Source organism: Thamnophis elegans, chromosome 10, assembly GCF_009769535.1.
Source record: "Thamnophis elegans isolate rThaEle1 chromosome 10, rThaEle1.pri, whole genome shotgun sequence".
Taxonomy (NCBI): Eukaryota; Metazoa; Chordata; class Lepidosauria; order Squamata; family Colubridae; genus Thamnophis; species Thamnophis elegans.
Genome location: NC_045550.1, coordinates 67,703,796 through 67,722,562, shown reverse-complemented (window position 1 = coordinate 67,722,562; position 18,767 = coordinate 67,703,796). Strand labels below are relative to the sequence as shown.

Below are 18,767 nucleotides of genomic sequence, written 5' to 3'. Positions count from 1 at the left end.
TGTTGCAGGAACTGAGCATGGCTAGTTTAATGAAAAGAAGGACCCGGGGTGATATGAGAGCATCTTCCAGTATTTGTGGGGCTGCCACAGAGAGGAGGGGGGTCAAGCTGTTCTCCAAAGCACCTGAAGGCCAGACAAGGATGGAAACTGATCAAGGAGAGATTGTAAGGAGAATTTTTTCTGACAGTGAGAACAATCAACCCATGGAAGAGAAGTTTCCATCGGACGTTGTGGGAGCTTCATCCTTGGAGGCTTTCAAGAAGAGACTGGGCTGCCATCGGTCAGAAATAATGTAGGGTCCCCTGCTTGGGCAGGGGGTTGGACTAGATGACCTACAAGATCCCTTCCAACTCTGTTAACCTATTAATCTGCTTCTCTCCTTGATCACTTTCCACCCATTGCTTCTTGTCCTGCCTTCTGGTCCTTTGGAGCACAGGCTGACCCCCTCTTCTTTGGGGCAGCCCTTTAGATATTGCAACCCTGCTATCACATCACCCCTAACCAGGGGTGGGTTCCGGATCCCGTTGCAACCGGTACGCTGCGACGGAGCCGGGCATCCACCTTGGGCACGCACGCTGTGCATGCCAACTGGGTGACTTTGAGCTAATCACCAGGAGGCTGTGAGTTCTAGTCCCACCTTAGGCATGAGCACCAGGTAGGTGACTTGTCTCCCCCCTCTCCCTCCCTCCCTCCCTCCCTGTGTGTCTGTCTGTCTGTATTTCTGTCTGTCTCTGTCTCTCTTTCTCATCCCAACCTGCCTCGCAGCGTGGTTGTTATGGGGAAATTAGGAAAAAGCGAGACTGTTGTCCGTGTTTTCCACCTTGAGTTCTCAGAATAATAAAGGCGGGATACATACAAATAAACAAATTAGCCAGACCAGGACGAATGTCCCGTCCAAGAAGATCTTCGGAGTTTTCCTGCAGTTTCTCCGCTTCCTTCGGGCCTCCGGCCTCTCTTGGCTTCCCACCGCATTTGGGGAAGTAACGACATGCCCTCAAAACCCCCTTGAGGGCAAAGTTTCCTCCCAGCCTGAGCAACCACCCCCCACTCCCCCAAAAAAGGGGGGGCTGGAAAAGCATCTTTGCGGACACCGAGGCCCTTTCTCCCTGCCAGGTCGTATTGTTATTGGACTACCGAGGCTTTCCTTGATCTCCTTTCCATCCGGGATGAAAGGATGGCCGTTTCCCCCCCCCCCCCCGTTTCCAACCTCCCCACCCCCCACCCGCCCCCTCAAGTTCAAAGGAAATAAATCAGCGAACACGCTCCCCTCCCTCCCTCCCTTTCGCTTGCAAGTGGGAATTGCGGAAGCATTAATTGCCCTCTTTCTTGGAGGCGGCGACGAATTTCCAAGGGGCTGCTGCAGCCGAGCCTTGGAAAAATAAAATAATGAAAAAAAATAAAAAATAAAGAAAGACTTCTTTGGAATTGTCATGACTAATAAGTGTTTTTAAGACGATGCCTCGAAGGGCCGGCTCTTGGCCCGTTTGAGATGCCCCGCTTAATCTAATTGGCTGCAACAAACTTTCAGCAACTTTTCCCCTTGGTCAAACCGTGCCAGCTTGGGGTGGGTGGGTTCAAGGCAGCCCTCCCACCCACCCCCCAAAAAACTTGCAAACTCTTCCAAGGGGGGGGGTGCGTCCCGGATGAGGGCACTCACTCCCACCAGGGCTGGATTTAAATTTGCTGGGCATCATGGAATTAATTGGGAGGATTTCTGGACACCCCGGTGGGGGGCGGGACGGGGGGGGGGAACGGGGTGGAAGGGGGATGTTTTGCTTTTCAGAAAAACCGTCATTATTTTGTCAGCGAATCGGTCGATTTCAAAGGGATCGAAAAAAGGGAAAAGAAAAAAAAACACGCCACCGCTTTTTAAATTTTTATATATTTTTTAAATTTTTATTTTGCTGGTCCGGTGCCCGCTGGAGGCTGTTTGCACTGTAAGATAAGCCTCCCTCAGCCCTGCCCAAGCTAACACAGTAAATCTCCCACTGCAAACAAAGCTTTACCCAGGGTGGAAATATTGAATAGTGACAGGATAACCACGACAGCAAAAGTTCAGCTTAGTTTATTTCTGGGGTTTGGCAAATGACGGCTGCCTCCTTTCGCTGTCCCCGCTCTGCCTCCTCCTGCCTTTTCCCCCCACTTCCCACATGATCAAACACAACTCCCGTCACTCGGGGATTTTTCACTGCTCCCTGTTCCTCCCCCCCCCCACTTGCCGGGACCGAGTCGGGAAAGGCCCAGATGCTTTTGGGGGGGCTGCTATTATTGGCTGGGTGCTGGGGGGATTGTCTTCCGCTGCCGGGGTGGGTGGGTGGGGAAGCCACTGGGTTCCTGTGCTGCTGGGTTCCACCGAATTTTACTTCCCCTCTTCCAAAATAGACCAGATGTACACCTCACTCAGGTTACAGAAGTTACAGAATAACCAAGTGGGAAAGGAGGTTGGAGGTCTTCTAGTCCAACCCCCTGCCCAAGCAGGAAACCCTATACCGTTTCAGACAAATGGCTATCCAACATCTTCTTAAAGACTTCCAGTGTTGGGGCATTCACAACTTCTGGAGGCATTTTCTGTTCCACTGGTTAATTGTTCTAACTGTCAGGAAGTTTCTCCTCAGTTCTAAGTTGCTTCTCTCCTTGATTAGTTTCCACCCATTGCTTCTTGTCCTGCCCTCAGGTGCCTTGGAGAATAGCTTGACTTCCTTTTCTTTATGGCAGCCCCTGAGATATTGGAAGACTGCTGTCATGTCTCCCCTAGTCCTTCTTTTCATTAAATTACAATACAATAGAATACAATAGCAGAGTTGGAAGGGACCTTGGAGGTCTTCTAGTCCAACCTTCTGCCTAGGCAGGAAACCCTGTACCGTTTCAGAAAAATGGCTATCCAACATCTTCTTAAAGACTTCCAGTGTTGGAGCATTCACAACTTCTGGAGGCAATTTCTGTCCCACTGGTTAATTGTTCTCACTGTCAGGAAATTTCTCCTCAGTTCTAAGTTGCTTCTCTCCTTGATTAGTTTCTTTACTTCTTGTTCTACCCCCAGGTGCCTTGGAGAATAGTTTGACTCCCTCTTCTTTGTGGCAACCCCTGAGATATTGCAAGACTGCTATCATGTCTCCCCTGGTCCTTCTTTCTCTTAAACTAGAGATACCCAGTTCCTGCAACCGTTCTTCATATGTTTTAGCCTCCAGTCCCCTAATCCTCTTTGTTGCTCTTCTCTGCACTCTTTCTAGAGTCCCCACATCTTTTCTCCATCGTGGCGACCAAAACTGGATGCAGATATTCCAAGCGAGGCCTTACCAAGGCCTTATAAAGTTAGGCTGGTGTGTGTGTGTTTAAAAGTACAATGACTATATATGTTTTTTTTTGTTCTATTTTTACTTTATATGTTCAAAATTAAATATGTATATTGAAAAGGAATTATAAATACCATCAACATAAAGTGGCGCTTGCTCAGAAGCTGAAATACACCAAGCAAATGAGATGAAGAGTGGGAAGAAAAGGAGAGAGGTAAGGGAAGGAGAGAAAAGGAGGAGAGAAATGAGGAGTGGAAGGGGGAGAGAGGAGTAGGAGAGAGGTAAGGGGAAGTAGAGAAGGGAAGGAGGACAGAGAGAAGAAAGGAGAGAGGTAAGGGAAGGAGAGTGGGATAGGAGAGAGGGTAGGAGGGGGGAAGAGAAGGAGAGAAATGAGGAGTGGAAAGGGGAGAGAGGAGTAGAAGGGGAAGTAGAGAAGGGAAAGAGGACAGAGAGAAGAAAGGAGGTAGGGAGGGGGAGGAGAGAAGGAGAAGAAAGTGAACGCACAAACATAGTGTATGGAGAGCAGAAGAGCCAATAACTGTTTTTTCCCCCCTTTTTCTTTTGGGCAGTTGAGGGTAAGATGAATTGAATTGATATAAACATTTAATAATACAATACGATGTTGGCTATGTAATAGTATACATTCGATTATATGTTATGAAAACGAAAAATAACTTTATGAAAGAAAAAAAGAAAGAAATGCTCTGTGTGCCACCTTGGGCAAAAAAACGCCCAACGCACTTCCGGTTTGTGCGTTGGGCTGGTTTTTTTGCCTTCCGGAGGCTTTAGCGAAGCCTCCTGAAGATTCCGGAGGGAGAAAAATGGCCTAACGGGCAACCCGGAAGTCCATTCCCAAACTTCCGGTTTGCGTGTTGGAGCATTTCTTTGCCCTCCCCAGGCTGCGAGGAAGCCTCTGGAGCCTAGAGAGGGTGAAAAACAGACCGACCGGGCTCACCGGAAGTCAGAAAACGGGCTGGCCTCCGGGGGTGGGTGGGCGTTTTCGCCCTCCCCAGGCTCCAAAAAGCCATTTGCGCATGTGCAGGGTAACGGGGCTGTGTGTGTGTCACATGCGCGATAGCATGTGTGTGTTTGTGTGCTTTTAGCACCCGAGGCGAAAAAGGTTTGCCATCACTGGTCTAGTGGTTAAGGCACCAGGCAGGAAATGGGAGACGGTGAGTTCTAGTCCGTCTTCAGCATGAAAGCCAGATAGGTGACTTTGGGCCAATCACCAGGAGACGGTGATTTGTAGTCCTGCCTTAGCCATGAAAGGGTGTTGGGTGATTTTGCGCCAATCGCCAGGAGGTAGTGAATTCTAGTCCCATCCTAGGTAAAAAAGACGGCTGGGTGACTTTGGGTCAATCATCAGGCACTGGTGAGTTCTAGTCCCATCTTGGGCATGAAAGCTGACAGAGTGACTTTTGGTCAAACACCAGGAGATTGCGAGTTGTAGTTCTGCCTTAACTGTGAAAGCCAGCTGGGTAACTTTGGACCCATTACCAGGAGACGGGGAGTTCTAGTCCCGCCTTAGGCATGAAAGCAAGTTGGGTGACCTTAGTCCAGTCCAGGAGCCGAGGTGGCGCAGTGGTTAGAGTGCAGCACTGCAGGCTACTTCAGCTGACTGCAGTTCTGCAGCTCGGCTGTTCAAATCTCACCGGCTCAGGGTTGACTCAGCCTTCCATCCTTCCGAGGTGGGTAAAATGAGGACCCAGACTGTGGGGGCGATATGCTGACTCTGTAAACCGCTTAGAGCGGGCTGAAAGCCCTATGAAGCAGTATATAAGTCTAACTGCTATTGCTATTGCTATTGTGTTGGATACGTTTGCCACCTTAAGTTAAATGTAAAAATAATAAAAGTAGAATTTAGATGGATGGATGGGTGGATATTGGGTCAATCATCGGGAGCTGGTCCCATCTTGGGCATGAAAGTTGACTGAGTGACTTTTAGTCAATCAGATGGGAGATTATGAGTTCTAGTGCCACCTTGACCATGAAAACCAGCTGAGTAACTTTGGACCAGTTACCAGGAGACAGGGAGTTCTAGTCCCACCTTAGGCATATTTTCCGCCTTAAGTTACATGTAAAAATAATAAAAGTGAGAATTTAGAATTTCTCATGTTTTCCCCAAAATAAGACTGGATCTTATATTATTTTTTTGCTCCAAAAGATGCATTAGGGCTGATTTTCTTTTAAGATCTTATTTTGGGGGGAAATATGGCACTAATAGCATCCGTCTGGCTGATGATCTTAACTGGGGCTTATTTTTGGGGGGGTAAGGCTTATATTATGAGCATCTGAAAAATCATGCTAGGGTTTATTTTCCTGTTGGGTCTTATTTTTGGGGAAACAGGGTAGATGGATGGAGGGAAGGATAGTCAATCTGTCTACATCTGGATGCTAAAGGGCTGCCATCCTCCTTTGCAGGCTTCAACACCTGGAACGCTGCAGTGAACGGATGGCTCTAGCCAAAGCATTTAAGACTTATATACCGCTTTATAGCCCTCTCTAAGTGGTTTGCGGAGTCAGTCTCTTGCCCCCAACAATCTGGGTCCTCGTTTTACCCACCTTGGAAGGATGGAAGGCTGAGTCAACCTTGAGCCGATCAGGATTGAACTGCTGGCAGTGGGCAGAATTAGCCTACAATGGCTGCATTCTAACCACTGCGCACCATGCAAGGGAAGGAGAGAGTTGGGAGGGAGGGAAGGAAAAAGGAAGGAAGGAAGGAAGGAAGGAAGGAGAAGTGAGATGAAGGAATAGCAGTCGCACTTATATACTGCTTCACAGGACTTTATGGCCCTCCCTAAGTAGTTTACAGAATCAGTCTCTTGCCCTCAACAATCTGGGTCCTCATTTTATCCACCTCGGAAGGATGGAAGGCTGAGTCAACCTTGAGCCGATCAGGATTGAACTGCTGGCAGTGGGCAGAATTAGCCTACAATGCTGCATTCTAACCACTGTGCACCATGCAAGGGAAGGAGGGAGCTTGGAGGGAGGGAAGGAAGGAAGGAAGGAGACAGCTGGTCATTTGCATCCTTTGAGAGAGTCCTTGAGGCCACTTGGAGGCTTATCTTTTAGCTATGCAATTTGGGATGAACACCCTTCGAATGGGGTGGGAGTAAGAATGGATTTCCAGAGGAAACAAAATTGCAGACTACAGGAACCATTTGCACCACTTGGGTGACCCTGAGGACACAGACAAACCTCCAAGTGGCCTCAACGACCCCCTAAAAGGATGCAAATGACCAGCTGTCTGCAAGGAATATGAATCCTGAGGGTCACCTGAGGACACAGATAAACCTCCAAGTGGCCTCAACGACCCTCTAAAAGGATGCAAATGACCAGCTGACTGCAAGGAATATGAATCCTGAGGGTCACCTAAGGACACAGATAAACCTCCAAGTGGCCTCAACGACCCTCTAAAAGGATGCAAATGACCAGCTGACTGCAAGGAACATCAATCCTTCCCTTCCCCACCATCCAGTCAGAGCTGAAGAAGCTTCCTGGAGGAGAAGCGAAAAGTCTTCAAACGAAAAACCAGAAAGTCCAGTCGCCTCTTGGGGGGGGAAAAAAAGCAGCTTTGGGATTTTCCCCAAATGTGGTTTTTCTCTCGAGGCTTTTTGACCTCACGCAAGACGATACCGCTAGAAGATGCAGTTTTAGGCCTTCTAGGCTCAATGCGCATTTTCTGAGATTTGCTGACCGTTCTCGAGAGGAAGTTAAACATTTTAATGAATGCAAGCTTTCCAAAGGGGACTGTTTATGTACAGTAACAAATTAAATGACCCCAATGTCGGAAGCGCCAAGAAATTCCAACTTCTTATTTGTGTTGAAGAAATAAAACATGTTTTCCACCATTACGTTTATTATGGTTGGTATAGAGGGTTTCCCCCCCCCCCCTAAACCTTGGGCTTGTTTTGATTTTAGCAGATGTGCACGATGGACCGTATTTCTTTTCTTGCTTGCTGGTTAGAAGGAATCTGGAAACGCCGCGGCTCACAATTTTCTTATATCATGGATTTGCTCCTTTCCAAGCCCCTCACATTTGGCCCTTAAACGGGGCCACGATGGGACATTTTAAAAAGGCAAAGGGAGGAACTTGGATCCAAATGTGGGGAATGTATTTGATTGGTTTGCATGGTTTATTTTATTTTATTTTAGGAAAAGATCTGGAAACTTGCATTGCCCGTGCTACAAAACCGGAAGAGACTTCAAATCCAGAACAGAGTGTTCAAAAGACTGCAAAGGTATTATTTCTTTCATTTTTTCACACACACACACCCCAAACTCATCAGTTCATCAATTAAATTGTTGTTAGTCGCGAAGCCGTGTCCAATCCATCGTGACCCCATGGACAACGTTCCTCCAGGCCTTCCTGTCCTCTCCCATCCTCTGGAGTCCATTGAAGCTCACACCGACTGCTTCGGGGACTCCATCCAGCCACCTCCTTCTCTGCCGTCCCTTTCTTCTTCTTTTGCCCTCCATTGTTCCCAGCATGAGGCTCTTCTCCAGGGAGTCCTTCCTTCTCTTTAGGTGGCCAAAGTACTTGAGATAGATAGATAGATAGATAGATAGATAGATAGATAGATAGATAGATAGATAGAAAGATAGAAAGATAGAAAGATAGAAAGATAGAAAGATAGAAAGCTAGATAGATAGATAGATAGATAGATAGATAGATAGATAGATAGATAGATAGATAGATACTGTAGATAGATAGATAGATAGATAGATAGATAGATACTGTAGATAGATAGATAGATAGATAGATTAGATAGATAGATAGATAGATAGATAGATACTGTAGATAGATAGATAGATAGATAGATAGATAGATAGATAGATAGATAGATAGATAGATAGATAGATAGATAGATAGATACTGGAGAGAGAGAGAGAGAGAGAGCGCTTTGGTGACTCCATCCAGCCACCTCCTTCTCTGCTGTCCCCTTCTTCTTCTTTTGCCCTCCATTGTTCCCAGCATGAGGCTCTTCTCCAGGGAGTTCTTCCTTCTCTTTAGGTGGCCAAAGTACTTGAGATTGATAGGTAGGTAGGTAGGTAGGTAGGTAGGTAGGTAGGTAGGTAGGTAGGTAGGTAGGTAGGTAGGTAGGTAGATAGGTAGATAGATAGATAGATAGATAGATAGATAGATAGATAGATAGATAGATAGATAGATAGATGGATAGATACTGTAGATAGATAGATAGATAGATAGATAGATAGATAGATAGATAGATAGATAGATAGATAGATAGATACTGTAGATAGATAGATAGATAGATAGATAGATAGATGATAGATAGATAGATAGATAGATAGATAGATAGATAGATAGATAGATAGATGATAGATAGATAGATAGATAGATAGATAAGATAGATAGATAGATAGATAGATAGATAGATAGATAGATAGATAGATAGATAGATAGAGCTTTAATGACTCCATCCAGCCACCTCACTCTCTGCCGTCCCCTTCTTCTTTTGTCCTCCATTGTTCCCAGCATGAGGCTCTTCTCCAGAGAGTCCTTCTTCCTTCTCCCTGCCAGGTTCTGGCCAAAGGATTTGAGTTTCCTCTTCAGGATCTGGCCTTCTAAAGAGCAGTCAGGGTTGATCTCCTCCAGGACTCACCGGTTGGATGGCCTTGTAGTCCGAGGGACTCAATGCAGGAGTCTCCTTCAGCACCAGAGTTCAAAGGCCTCCATTCTTTGGCATTCAGTCTGTTAGACCTGCAAGTCATCTTTTCCTTTGGACTTCAGGCCTGCCACATTTTCTACTATTCAAGTTCTATTGTTGGAAAATGGGAGGGGGGGGATGATATGGAGTTGGGTGATATGTAGCCATAATAACATTCTTCTTAGAAACTCCAGGTCATCCTTTGTCTCTGCACCTGGCCAGAACTGGATGGGTGGAAGCTGCCAGCATGGCAGTGGGAGATTGGACCATGTGATGGACTTGTGGGTCTGGGGGCAAAATCTTGAACTTTCAGTTGAGTGGGGGAAACCGGGAAGCTTTCAGATTCGGGTTTCCCCAGATGTGCCAACATGGCTCCCTTCATCAATTGGAACTTTGGGGAATCTTTTGCCTCGGACTCTGATTTAATTTTGGATGCTATTTGGAACCCTGACGTTAACCCGAATCTCCTTTAAAATTAATCACCAGCTACCCTGAACTTCGGGGTGCTGTCCGGGGTCCTGAGCCCCAGCGTGACACAGCTTTCCTTATGGTCAATTAAATTAAACTAAGATAAAAATTGCAAGCCATGAATAGAAACAAATGCCCTCCCTGGAATTTGGCATAAGCTCTTGTACATTCAAAATGTGTGTGTGTGTGTGTATCATAGGGATGTATTCTTGTGGTGTCCCTTTTTCATTGTATATTTCATAGGCCCTATTATCTTACTGCTATTTTTTTAAAATCCTGTTTATTATTGCAAACTCCCTAAAGGAGGCCCACGGGAAGACAGGTGGCAAATAAATTTAACAAATAGAATCACAATCAGAACAGAGTTGAGAGCCGAGGTGGTGCAGTGGTTAGAGTGCTGTACTGCAGGCCACTTCAGCTGACTGTTATCTGCAGTTCAGCGGTTCAAATCTCACTGGCTCAAGGTCGACTCAGCCTTCCATCCTTCCGAGGTGGGTGAAATGAGGACCCGGACTGTGGGGGCAAGTTGCTGACTCAATTTGCTAAAAAAAAAAAAAAGTAAACCGCTTAGAGAGGGCCGAAAGCCCTATGAAGCGGTATATAAGTCTAATTAATAATAATAATAAATAATTAATAATGACTTTTTCTCCAAAGAGCTTCAACTCTGAGCTACAAATATTGTCCTTTATTAGAAGCAATGTTTGTCAGAGTTTGCAGCAATCACATCCAGAAAGCACACACAGGTAACTGATTCAGCAGGATTCATTAACTTCTCTTTATATATAATATAACACATGAAGTAAATATACAATACCAAAAGCAGGTTTTTACAACTTGGCAGCAAATACAAGCAAAACGCAGGCAGAGGAGAGAACAGTTTCAGTTCAGAGCAGCAGACTAGTTTAGAGCTCAGCACAGACTCAGAGCTGCATAGCTAAGCCACGCCCAGGTTCCAACTCTTTCCCAACAGCCCTCATTGGCTGACTTAGTTGCTATGCTTATTCATTGGCTGACCTTGTTACCCATGTCTCTGCCAAGTCATGAACCCTCTTGCACTGACAATGTTGTTTGGCAAAGTGCCCCTAACTGTTGATCTATTGGCTCTGTCAGGTGGTCTACATATTGGAGAAGAAGCATACCAGGACAGCCATGGGCTTCATCCGCCTCTTGACCGATCGCAACAGCGACTTGTTCCGCAAGTACGCCATGTTCTCGCCGGCCGACCACCGAGTGCCTCGCGCGTACGTGGCCTTGGCCGACTGCCCTCCTGATTTTGCCACGTGCCCCGAAGACTACTCCAGCATACTTTTCATCTGTCGCATTGTGGATTGGCGGGAAGATAGCAACTTTGCCCTTGGGTAGGTGGCTGTTGAATGGAAGAGGGGCATAAGTAGCAGTAGAACAGAGCTGGAAGGGACCTTGGAGGTCTTCTAGTCCAACCCCCCCCTCCCCGCTCAAGCAGGAGACCCTATACAATTTCAGATAAGTGGCCCTCCAGTCTTTTCTTTAAAACCACCAGTGTTGGAGCACCCACAACTTCCAGAGGCAAGCTGTTCCTAATTGTTCTCACTGTCAGGATATTTCTCCTTAATTCTAGGTTGCTTCTCTCCTTCGTTAGTTTCCATCCAATGTTTCTTGTCCTGCCTTCAGGTGTTTTGGAGAATAAGTGGACCCTCTATTCTTTCTGTCAGCCACTCAAACACTGGAACACTGCTAGCAATAGCAATAGCAGTTAGACTTATATACCGCTTCATAGGGCTTTCAGCCCTCTCTAAGCGGTTTACAGAGTCAGCATATCGCCCCCACAATCTGGGTCCTACCATGTCTCCCGTAGTCCTTCTCTTCTCTAGATTAGCTATACCCAGTTCCTGCATCTGTTCTTCGTGTTTATTAATCTCCAGACCTTCTGGCGGTCTTCTAATCCAACCCCCTGCCCCCTATACCTGTCAGGTTTCCGAAAGATGCCCTAATTAACCTACGAGCCTCAAGCCAAGTTTCAAAAGAAATCCAGTCATTTATTAGGAGCAACATTTCGGCAATAGCGGCGTGGAGTCAGATCTGATTTCAGTTTAATGATGGCTGAACTTTACCCCTGTGTCTCCCCTCCCCTCAGTCTGTGTCATAAATCACATTCACCAACGAAGTGCTGCAGCAGGTTGTAAAATTTCACTCCTCCTGTAATAATCTGAGATCCAACTGTAGCCGAAGGTATGCGTGGAATACTCTCCCCCCCTTTCCTCCAATGTCAACTTGATAAGAGACATGGAAATGCTTTACAAGTTGACATTTGGCTCCCCACACTTCCTGAAGGTGACTTGTGTGAAACAAAAGCAATTTGAGTACAGGTATATAATTTAGGGATGTGTCCCTCCACCAGACTTGCCTTTTCAAACAAATGGCTGTCCAGTCTCTTCTTAAAAAAAATCTCCAGTGTTACAGGACCCACAATTTCTGGATGCAACTTCCCTTCCACTGATTAATTCTTCTCACTGTCAGGAAATGCCTCCTTAGTTCCAGGTTGATTGCAGTTGCGGCAGTAAGTGGAGAAACCACAAAGTTGTCCAAGAAGAGTAGAAGACCTGCAGTGTGGGATGCTGTCGGTTTAACAACCGGTTTGGTTGTTAAGTGTGCACGCTTAAAATGCTCGCGCGCAGCCCTGAAAATTGAGCATTTCAAAGCTGCGCTGCTTCCCTTCCAAGTCATCACTGGAAATTGAGATGAGCTAAAAAGCAGGAAATAAAGGACAGGATAAGATGGGGGCGGCTGGGCGGGGCCAACTGATTGTCGATGCTACCGGCTCACCTGAACCTGTCTGAATCAGCTGAATAGCTGTAGACCTGATGTACTGTCTCGTTTCTAGCAAACATAAAAGCTTGAAGCATGGGTAAAAATGCAATACAATACAATAGCAAAGTTGGAAGGGACCTTGGAGGTCTTCTAGTCCAACCCCCTGCCTAGGCAGGAAACCCTATACTGTTTCAGACAAATGGCTATCCAACATCTACTTAAAGACTTACAGTGTTGGGGCATTCACAACTTCTGGAGGCAATTTCTGTTCCACTGATTCATTGTTCTCACTGTCAGGAAATTTCTCCTTCGTTCTAAGTTGCTTCTCTCCTTGATTAGTTTCCATTCATTGCTTCTTGTTCTGCCCTCAGGTGCCTTGGAGAATAGCTTGACTCCCTCTTCTTTGTGGCAACTCCTGAGATATTGGAAGACTGCTATCATGTCTCCCCTGTTCCTTCTTTTCACTAAACTAGACATACCCAGTTCCTGCAACTGTTCTTCATATGTTTTAGTCTCCAGTCCCCTAATCCTCTTTCTTGCTCTTCTCTGCACTCTTTCTAGAGTCTCCACATCTTTTCTACATCGTGGCGACCAAAATTGAATGCCGTATTCCAAGTGTGGCCTTATAAAGTGGTATTAACACTTCATGTGATCTTGATTCTATCCCTCTGTTTATGCAGCTTAGAACTGTGTTGGCTTTTTTGGCAGCTGCTGCCCATGGCTGGCTCCTATTTAAATGGTTGTCCACTAGGACTCCAAGATCCCTTTCACGGTTACTACTATTGAGCCAGGTGCCACCTATACTGTACCTGTGCATTTCGTTTTTGTTGCCTAAATGTAGAACCTGACTCTTTTCACCATTGAATTTCATTTTATTAGATAGTGCCCAATGTTCAAGTTTGTCCAGATCCTTCTGTATCTTAAGCCTGTCTTCTGGAGTGTTGGATATTCCTGCCATCTTGGTGTCATCTGCAAATTTGATGAGTTCCCCATTTATTCCCTCATCCAAATCATTGATGAAGATGTTGAAGAGTCCTGGGCCCACAACAGAGCCTTGGGGTCCCCCACTGCATCCCTCCCTCCATGTAGATGCAGTTCCATTGAGGACGACACGTTGAGTGTGGTTGGTCAGCCAGTTACGAATCCATCTGGTGGTGATGCTGTCCAACCCACATTCTTCTACTTTATCTAGTAGTAGATTATGGTCTACCTTATCAAATGCCTTATTGAAGTCCAAGTAAACTATATCGACGGCATTCCTCTGGTCCACTAATTTCGTCACTTTGTCAAAGAATGCAATAAGATTACTCTGGCGTGATCTAGCAATCATCAATTCATCCAAGAGAGAAAGTAGGACAGGTAGTCCTTGACTTACAACCATTCTTGTAACGACCGTTCAAGCTGGAAAAAGTGACTTTTGACCGTTTTTCACACGTACGACCTTTGCAGCATCCCCATCGTCACTGGATCAAAATTCAGACCGTTGGAAACTGGCTCATACTCAGTGGTGGGTTCCGACCGGTTCAGCCCGGTTTGGCCGAACTGGTAATGTTTTGGCAACCTCGGTCACTGGAACCAGCAGCGACTCAGGCTTGCCACACCCCCGAACTTTTTCTTTTTTGTTTTGCTTCTGCACATGTGCAGAGCAGTTTTTGTTGCAGTGCGCATGTGCGCAGTGTGCCCACAAGTAAACGGGCAGGAGTGACTGTCGGCCCCCACCCCTGCTCATGCTTATGACAGTGGCAGTATCCCTGGATCATGTGATCCTCCTTTTGCGACCTTCTGACAAGCAAAGGCAATGGGGAAGCCAGATTCACTCAATGACCATGTTTCTAACTAGGCAGCCTACTAAAAAGCAGAGACATCACCCTGACAACAAAAGTGTGTTTAGTCAAGGCTGTGGTTTTCCCAGTTGCAATGGATGGCTGTGAAAGTTGGACCATAAGGAAGGTGGAATGCCAAAGAATGGAGGCCTTTGAACTCTGGTCCTGGAGAAGACTCCTGCGAGTCGCTTGGACTGCAAGGCGATCCAACCGGTCAGTCCTAGAGGAGATCAATCCCTGACTGCTCTTTAGAAGGCCAGATCCTGAAGAGGAAACTCAAAGACTTTGGCCACCTAAGGAGAAGGAAGGACTCCCTGGAGAAGAGCCTCATGCTGGGAACGATGGTGGGCAAAAGAAGAAGAAAGGGATGGCAGAGAAGGAGGTGGCTGGATGGAGTCACCAAAGCGCTCCCTCCCTCCCTCTCCCTCTCCCTCTCCCTCTCTCTCTCTCTCTCTCTCTCTCTCTCCACTGTATGTCTGTCTATCTGTCTATCTATCTATCTATCTATCTATCTATCTATCTATCTATCTATCTATCATTTTCTAAAACCCAAATACTTCGCTACCTGAGAATGAAGGACTCCCTGGAGAAGAGCCTCATGCTGGGAACGATGGAGGGCAAAAGAAGAAGAAGGGGACGGCAGAGAAGGAGGGGGCTGGATGGAGTCACTAAAGCGCTCTCTCTCTCTCTCTCTCTCTCTCTGTCTATCTATCTATCTATCTATCTATCTATCTATCTATCTATCTATCTATCTACAGTATCTCTCTATCTACAGTATCTCTCTCTCTCTCTCTCTCTCTCTCTCTCTCTATCTCTCTATCTACATTATCTACAGTATCTCTATCTCTATCTATCTATCTATCTATCTATCTATCTATCTATCTATCTATCTATCTATCTATCTATCATCTTCTAAAACCCAAATACTTTGGCCACCTAAGGAGAAGGAAGAAGGACTCCCTGGAGAAGAGCCTCATGCTGGGAACAATGGAGGGCAAAAGAAGAAGGGGACGGCAGAGAAGGAAGTAGCTGGATGGAGTCACTGAAGCAGTTGGCGTGAGCTTCAATGGACTCCAGGGGATGGTAGAGGACAGGAAGGCCTGGAGGAACGTGGTCCATGGGGTCGTGATGGGTTGGACACAACTTCGAAACTAACAAGCAGCCTTACTTGGAGCATAGAATAAAGGAGAAATGTAGAGCACACCAAATTTTCCATCCTTGCCTCGACCTTGACTTCTTGAGAAGGATGAGTAATTGTGTGTCACCAGAAAGGAAATACCTGTGTGCGTGTGTGTCTAACAGCCTCATTCATTCTTCTCCAACCTGGTGGCCTTTGGGTACATTGGCCAACTGGAAACAATGGGATTAAAAGTCCAAATCTTTGGAGACAGCTGATGTCACCTGTCCAACAAGCTAGGATCTGTTACTTCTCCGTCTCACCTGACACCTGCTCTATATAATTTCACTCCCAGCCCAGTCAGGGTGAATCACTGCTTGTTCCTGCCCAGAAAGCTTCACCTGGTTGAATCCTGCTCCATTGTTTAATCTCTACATTTCCTGTAACCTGAGGCTGCTTCCTTCATGGTGGAGATAATTCCCCGAGTTTACAATGGAAGAAACGTCTTTTTTTAAACAAATGACTCATAATTATTGTTAGCACAAGTTGCTATGTTTACGCTTGATTGTGCAACTTCAGGTTGGTAACTATAAAGGTAGCTTACAAAGTACAATACAATACAATACAGTAGCAGAGTTGGAAGGGACCTAGGAGGTCTTCTAGTCCAACCCCCTGCCTAGGCAGGAAACCCTATACCACTTCAGACAAATGGTTATCTAATCTCTTCTTAAAACCGTTCTTCATATCTTTTAGCCTCCAGTCCCCTAATCCTCTTTGTTGCTCTTCTCTGCACTCTTTCTAGAGTCTCCGCATCTTTTCTACATCGTGGCGACCAAAATTGAATGCCGTATTCCAAGTGTGGCCTTTCCAAGGCCTTATAAAGTGGTATTAACCCTTCACGGGATCTTGATTCTCTCCCTCTGTTGATGCAGCCTAGAACTGTGTTGGCTTTTTTGGCAGCTGCTGCCCACGGCTGGCTCCTATTTAAATGGTTCTCCACTAGGACTCCAAGATCCCTTTCACGGTTACTACTGTTGAGGAAGGTGCCACCTATACTGTACCTGTGCATTTCGTTTTTCTATTCTATTCTATTCTCCAACATGTATTCTATTGTATTCTATTCTATTCTCCTATTCCATTCCATTCTATTCTATTCCAATCTATTCTATTCTATTCTTCTATTCAATTCAATTCTATTCTATTCTCCTTTTTTCTATTCTATTCTGTTCTATTCTTCTATTCTCCCATTCTATTTTATTCTCCAATTTCTATTCTATTCTATTCTATTCTATTCTATTCTCCTATTCTATTCTCCTATTCTACAATATCTATTCTATTCTATTCTATTCTCCTATTCTATTCTCCAATATTTATTCTATTCTATTCTCCAATATCTATTCTGTTCTGTTCTATTCTATTCCCCAATATCGATTCTGTTCTATTCTGTTTTATTCTATTCTATTCTCCAATATCGATTTTGTTTTCTTCTGTTCTGTTCTATTCTCCAATATCGATTCTATTCTATTCTCCAATTTCTATTCTATTCTGTTCTGTTCTATTCTATTCTATTCCTATTCTATTCCTTTCTAAGGGCAGCTGTCAGATGTCTTGGAGATGTGTCAATGAGCCCCTGTCATGGTTGACTTGTTTTCCGCAGGCAATTGGCCCAAAGTCTCGGACGGGCAGGGGAAATTGATCCGGAAACAGAAGGAATCCTGGCAGAATATGGGGTGGACACCTCGGACTTCTCTCCGGATGTCCTGCAGTGCCTTCCGCAGAACCTCCCATGGGCCATCCCTTCCGATGAATTTGCCAGGAGGAGAGATTTAAGGTCAGTTCCATCCCTTCGCTGGTTGGGGTCCAGTTTGGTGCAAGACACTTGGAATGCGGGATGGGTGCGGGGGGGCGGGGGGGGGGAAGGCTTTGCTTTAAGGCTGATTGCTTCGCTAAGCTCTCCTTCCCACTCCTTTCCCACCGCTGGAATATTCCAGAGTCCTTTTGTAGCCAAAGGAGATCTGATAGAAGAGAATATTTGAAGCTCGGGGTTGAAATGAGGGGCCCTTGGTGCTCTCTGAGCTTGGTGGTTTTCTTGCAGACGTTTCATGACCCACCTAGGGAACATCATCAGTGCTGGAAGAGAGGGGGGGGTTGGGAGGAGGGGGAGGAGGAGGAGACGGTGGGGTCCTCCCTGAGCTTAGTGGTTTTCTTTCAGACATTTTATGACCCAACTAGGGAACATGATCAGTGATAGGAGGGAGAGGGGTTTGCTCCCTTGCTTATAGATAAGGCATTGGTGGGCGTGTTCAGGCTGTTGTTGGCTGTAGAAGATCCAACCTTTCTTTCCTTCCTTCCTTCCTTCCTTCCTTCCTTCCTTCCTTCCCTCCCTCCCTCCCTCCCTCCATCCATCCATCCATTTATCCATCCTTTCTTCGTCCCTCCCTCCCTCCCTTTTTCCTTCTCCACCCTTCCTTCCTTCCTCCCCTCCCTTCCTCCCCTTCCTCCCTCTTTTCCCTCCCTTCCTCCCCTCCCTTCCTCCCCCTTTCCCCTCCCTCTCTCCCTCCCTCCCTCTCTCCCCTCCCTTCCTCCCTCTTTCCCCTCCCTCCCTCTCTTCCTCTTTCCCCTCCCTTCCTCCCCTCCCTTCATCTCTCTTTCCCCTCCCTCCCTCTCTTCCTCTTTCCCCTCCCTTCCTCCCCTCCCTTCCTCCCTCTTTCCCCTCCCTCCCTCTCTCCCTCTCTTCCTCTTTCCCCTTCCTTCCTCCCCTCCCATCCTCCCTCTTTCCCCTCCCTCCCTCTTTCCCCTCCCTCTCTCCCTCCCTCCCTCTCTCCCCTCCCTTCCTCCCTCTTTCCCCTCCCTCCCTCCCTCTCTTCCTTCATCCCCTTCCTTCCTCCCTCTTTCCCCTCCCTCTCTCCCTCCCTCGCTCCCCTCCCTCCCTCTTTCCCCTCCCTCCCTCTCTCCCTCTCTTCCTCTTTCCCCTTCCTTCCTCCCCTCCCTCCCTCACTCTTTCCCCTCCCTTCCTCCCTCTTTCCCCTCCCTCCCTCCCTCTCTCCCCTCCCTTCCTCCCTCTTTCCCCTCCCTCCCTCTCTTCCTTCCTCCCCTCCCTTCCTCCCTCTTTCCCCTCCCTCTCTCCCTCTCTCCCTCCCTCGCTCCCCTCCCTCTTTCCCCTCCCTCCCTCTCTCCCTCTCTTCCTTCATCCCCTTCCTTCCTCCCTCTTTCCCCTCCCTTCCTCCCTCTTTCCCCTCCCTCCCTCCCTCTCTCCCCTCCCTCCCTCTTTCCCCTCCCTCCCTCTCTTCCTTCCTCCCCTCCCTTCCTCCCTCTTTCCCCTCCCTTCCTCCCCTCCCTTCCTCCTTCTTTCCCCTCCCTTCCTCCCATCCTTCGCAACGAGGATGCCGTGTTCCCTTTTCCAAAGGACCCTGAAAGCAGAGGCGGAATTAACCAGCTGCACTTTCTCAGCCCCCAAAAGATAAAAAGCCAGGAGCTAAAAACTATCCAGCCTTGTTGAGCCAGAGAGTTTGATGGGCCCGCCTGGTGGATGGATGGCTGTCCATGCGAAAAGCCTGTTGGGTGTTTTATATGCCGCCCTCCGAGCACCTTGGAGGCGTTCTGAGCCTCT

General features: G+C 46.9%; 1 protein-coding gene across 1 annotated transcript in view; it reads left to right on the top strand.

Annotated features, from left to right (window-relative positions):
* DIS3L2 (DIS3 like 3'-5' exoribonuclease 2) overlaps positions 1 to 18,767 on the top strand; it is a 157,308-nt gene that overhangs the window by 55,153 nt on the left and 83,388 nt on the right. The window contains exons 5-7 of the mRNA XM_032224928.1: positions 7,449 to 7,534; positions 10,541 to 10,788; positions 16,815 to 16,988. Of these exons, the coding sequence (XP_032080819.1) occupies positions 7,449 to 7,534; positions 10,541 to 10,788; positions 16,815 to 16,988 (508 nt within the window). The remainder of the gene's footprint in view (positions 1 to 7,448; positions 7,535 to 10,540; positions 10,789 to 16,814; positions 16,989 to 18,767) is intronic.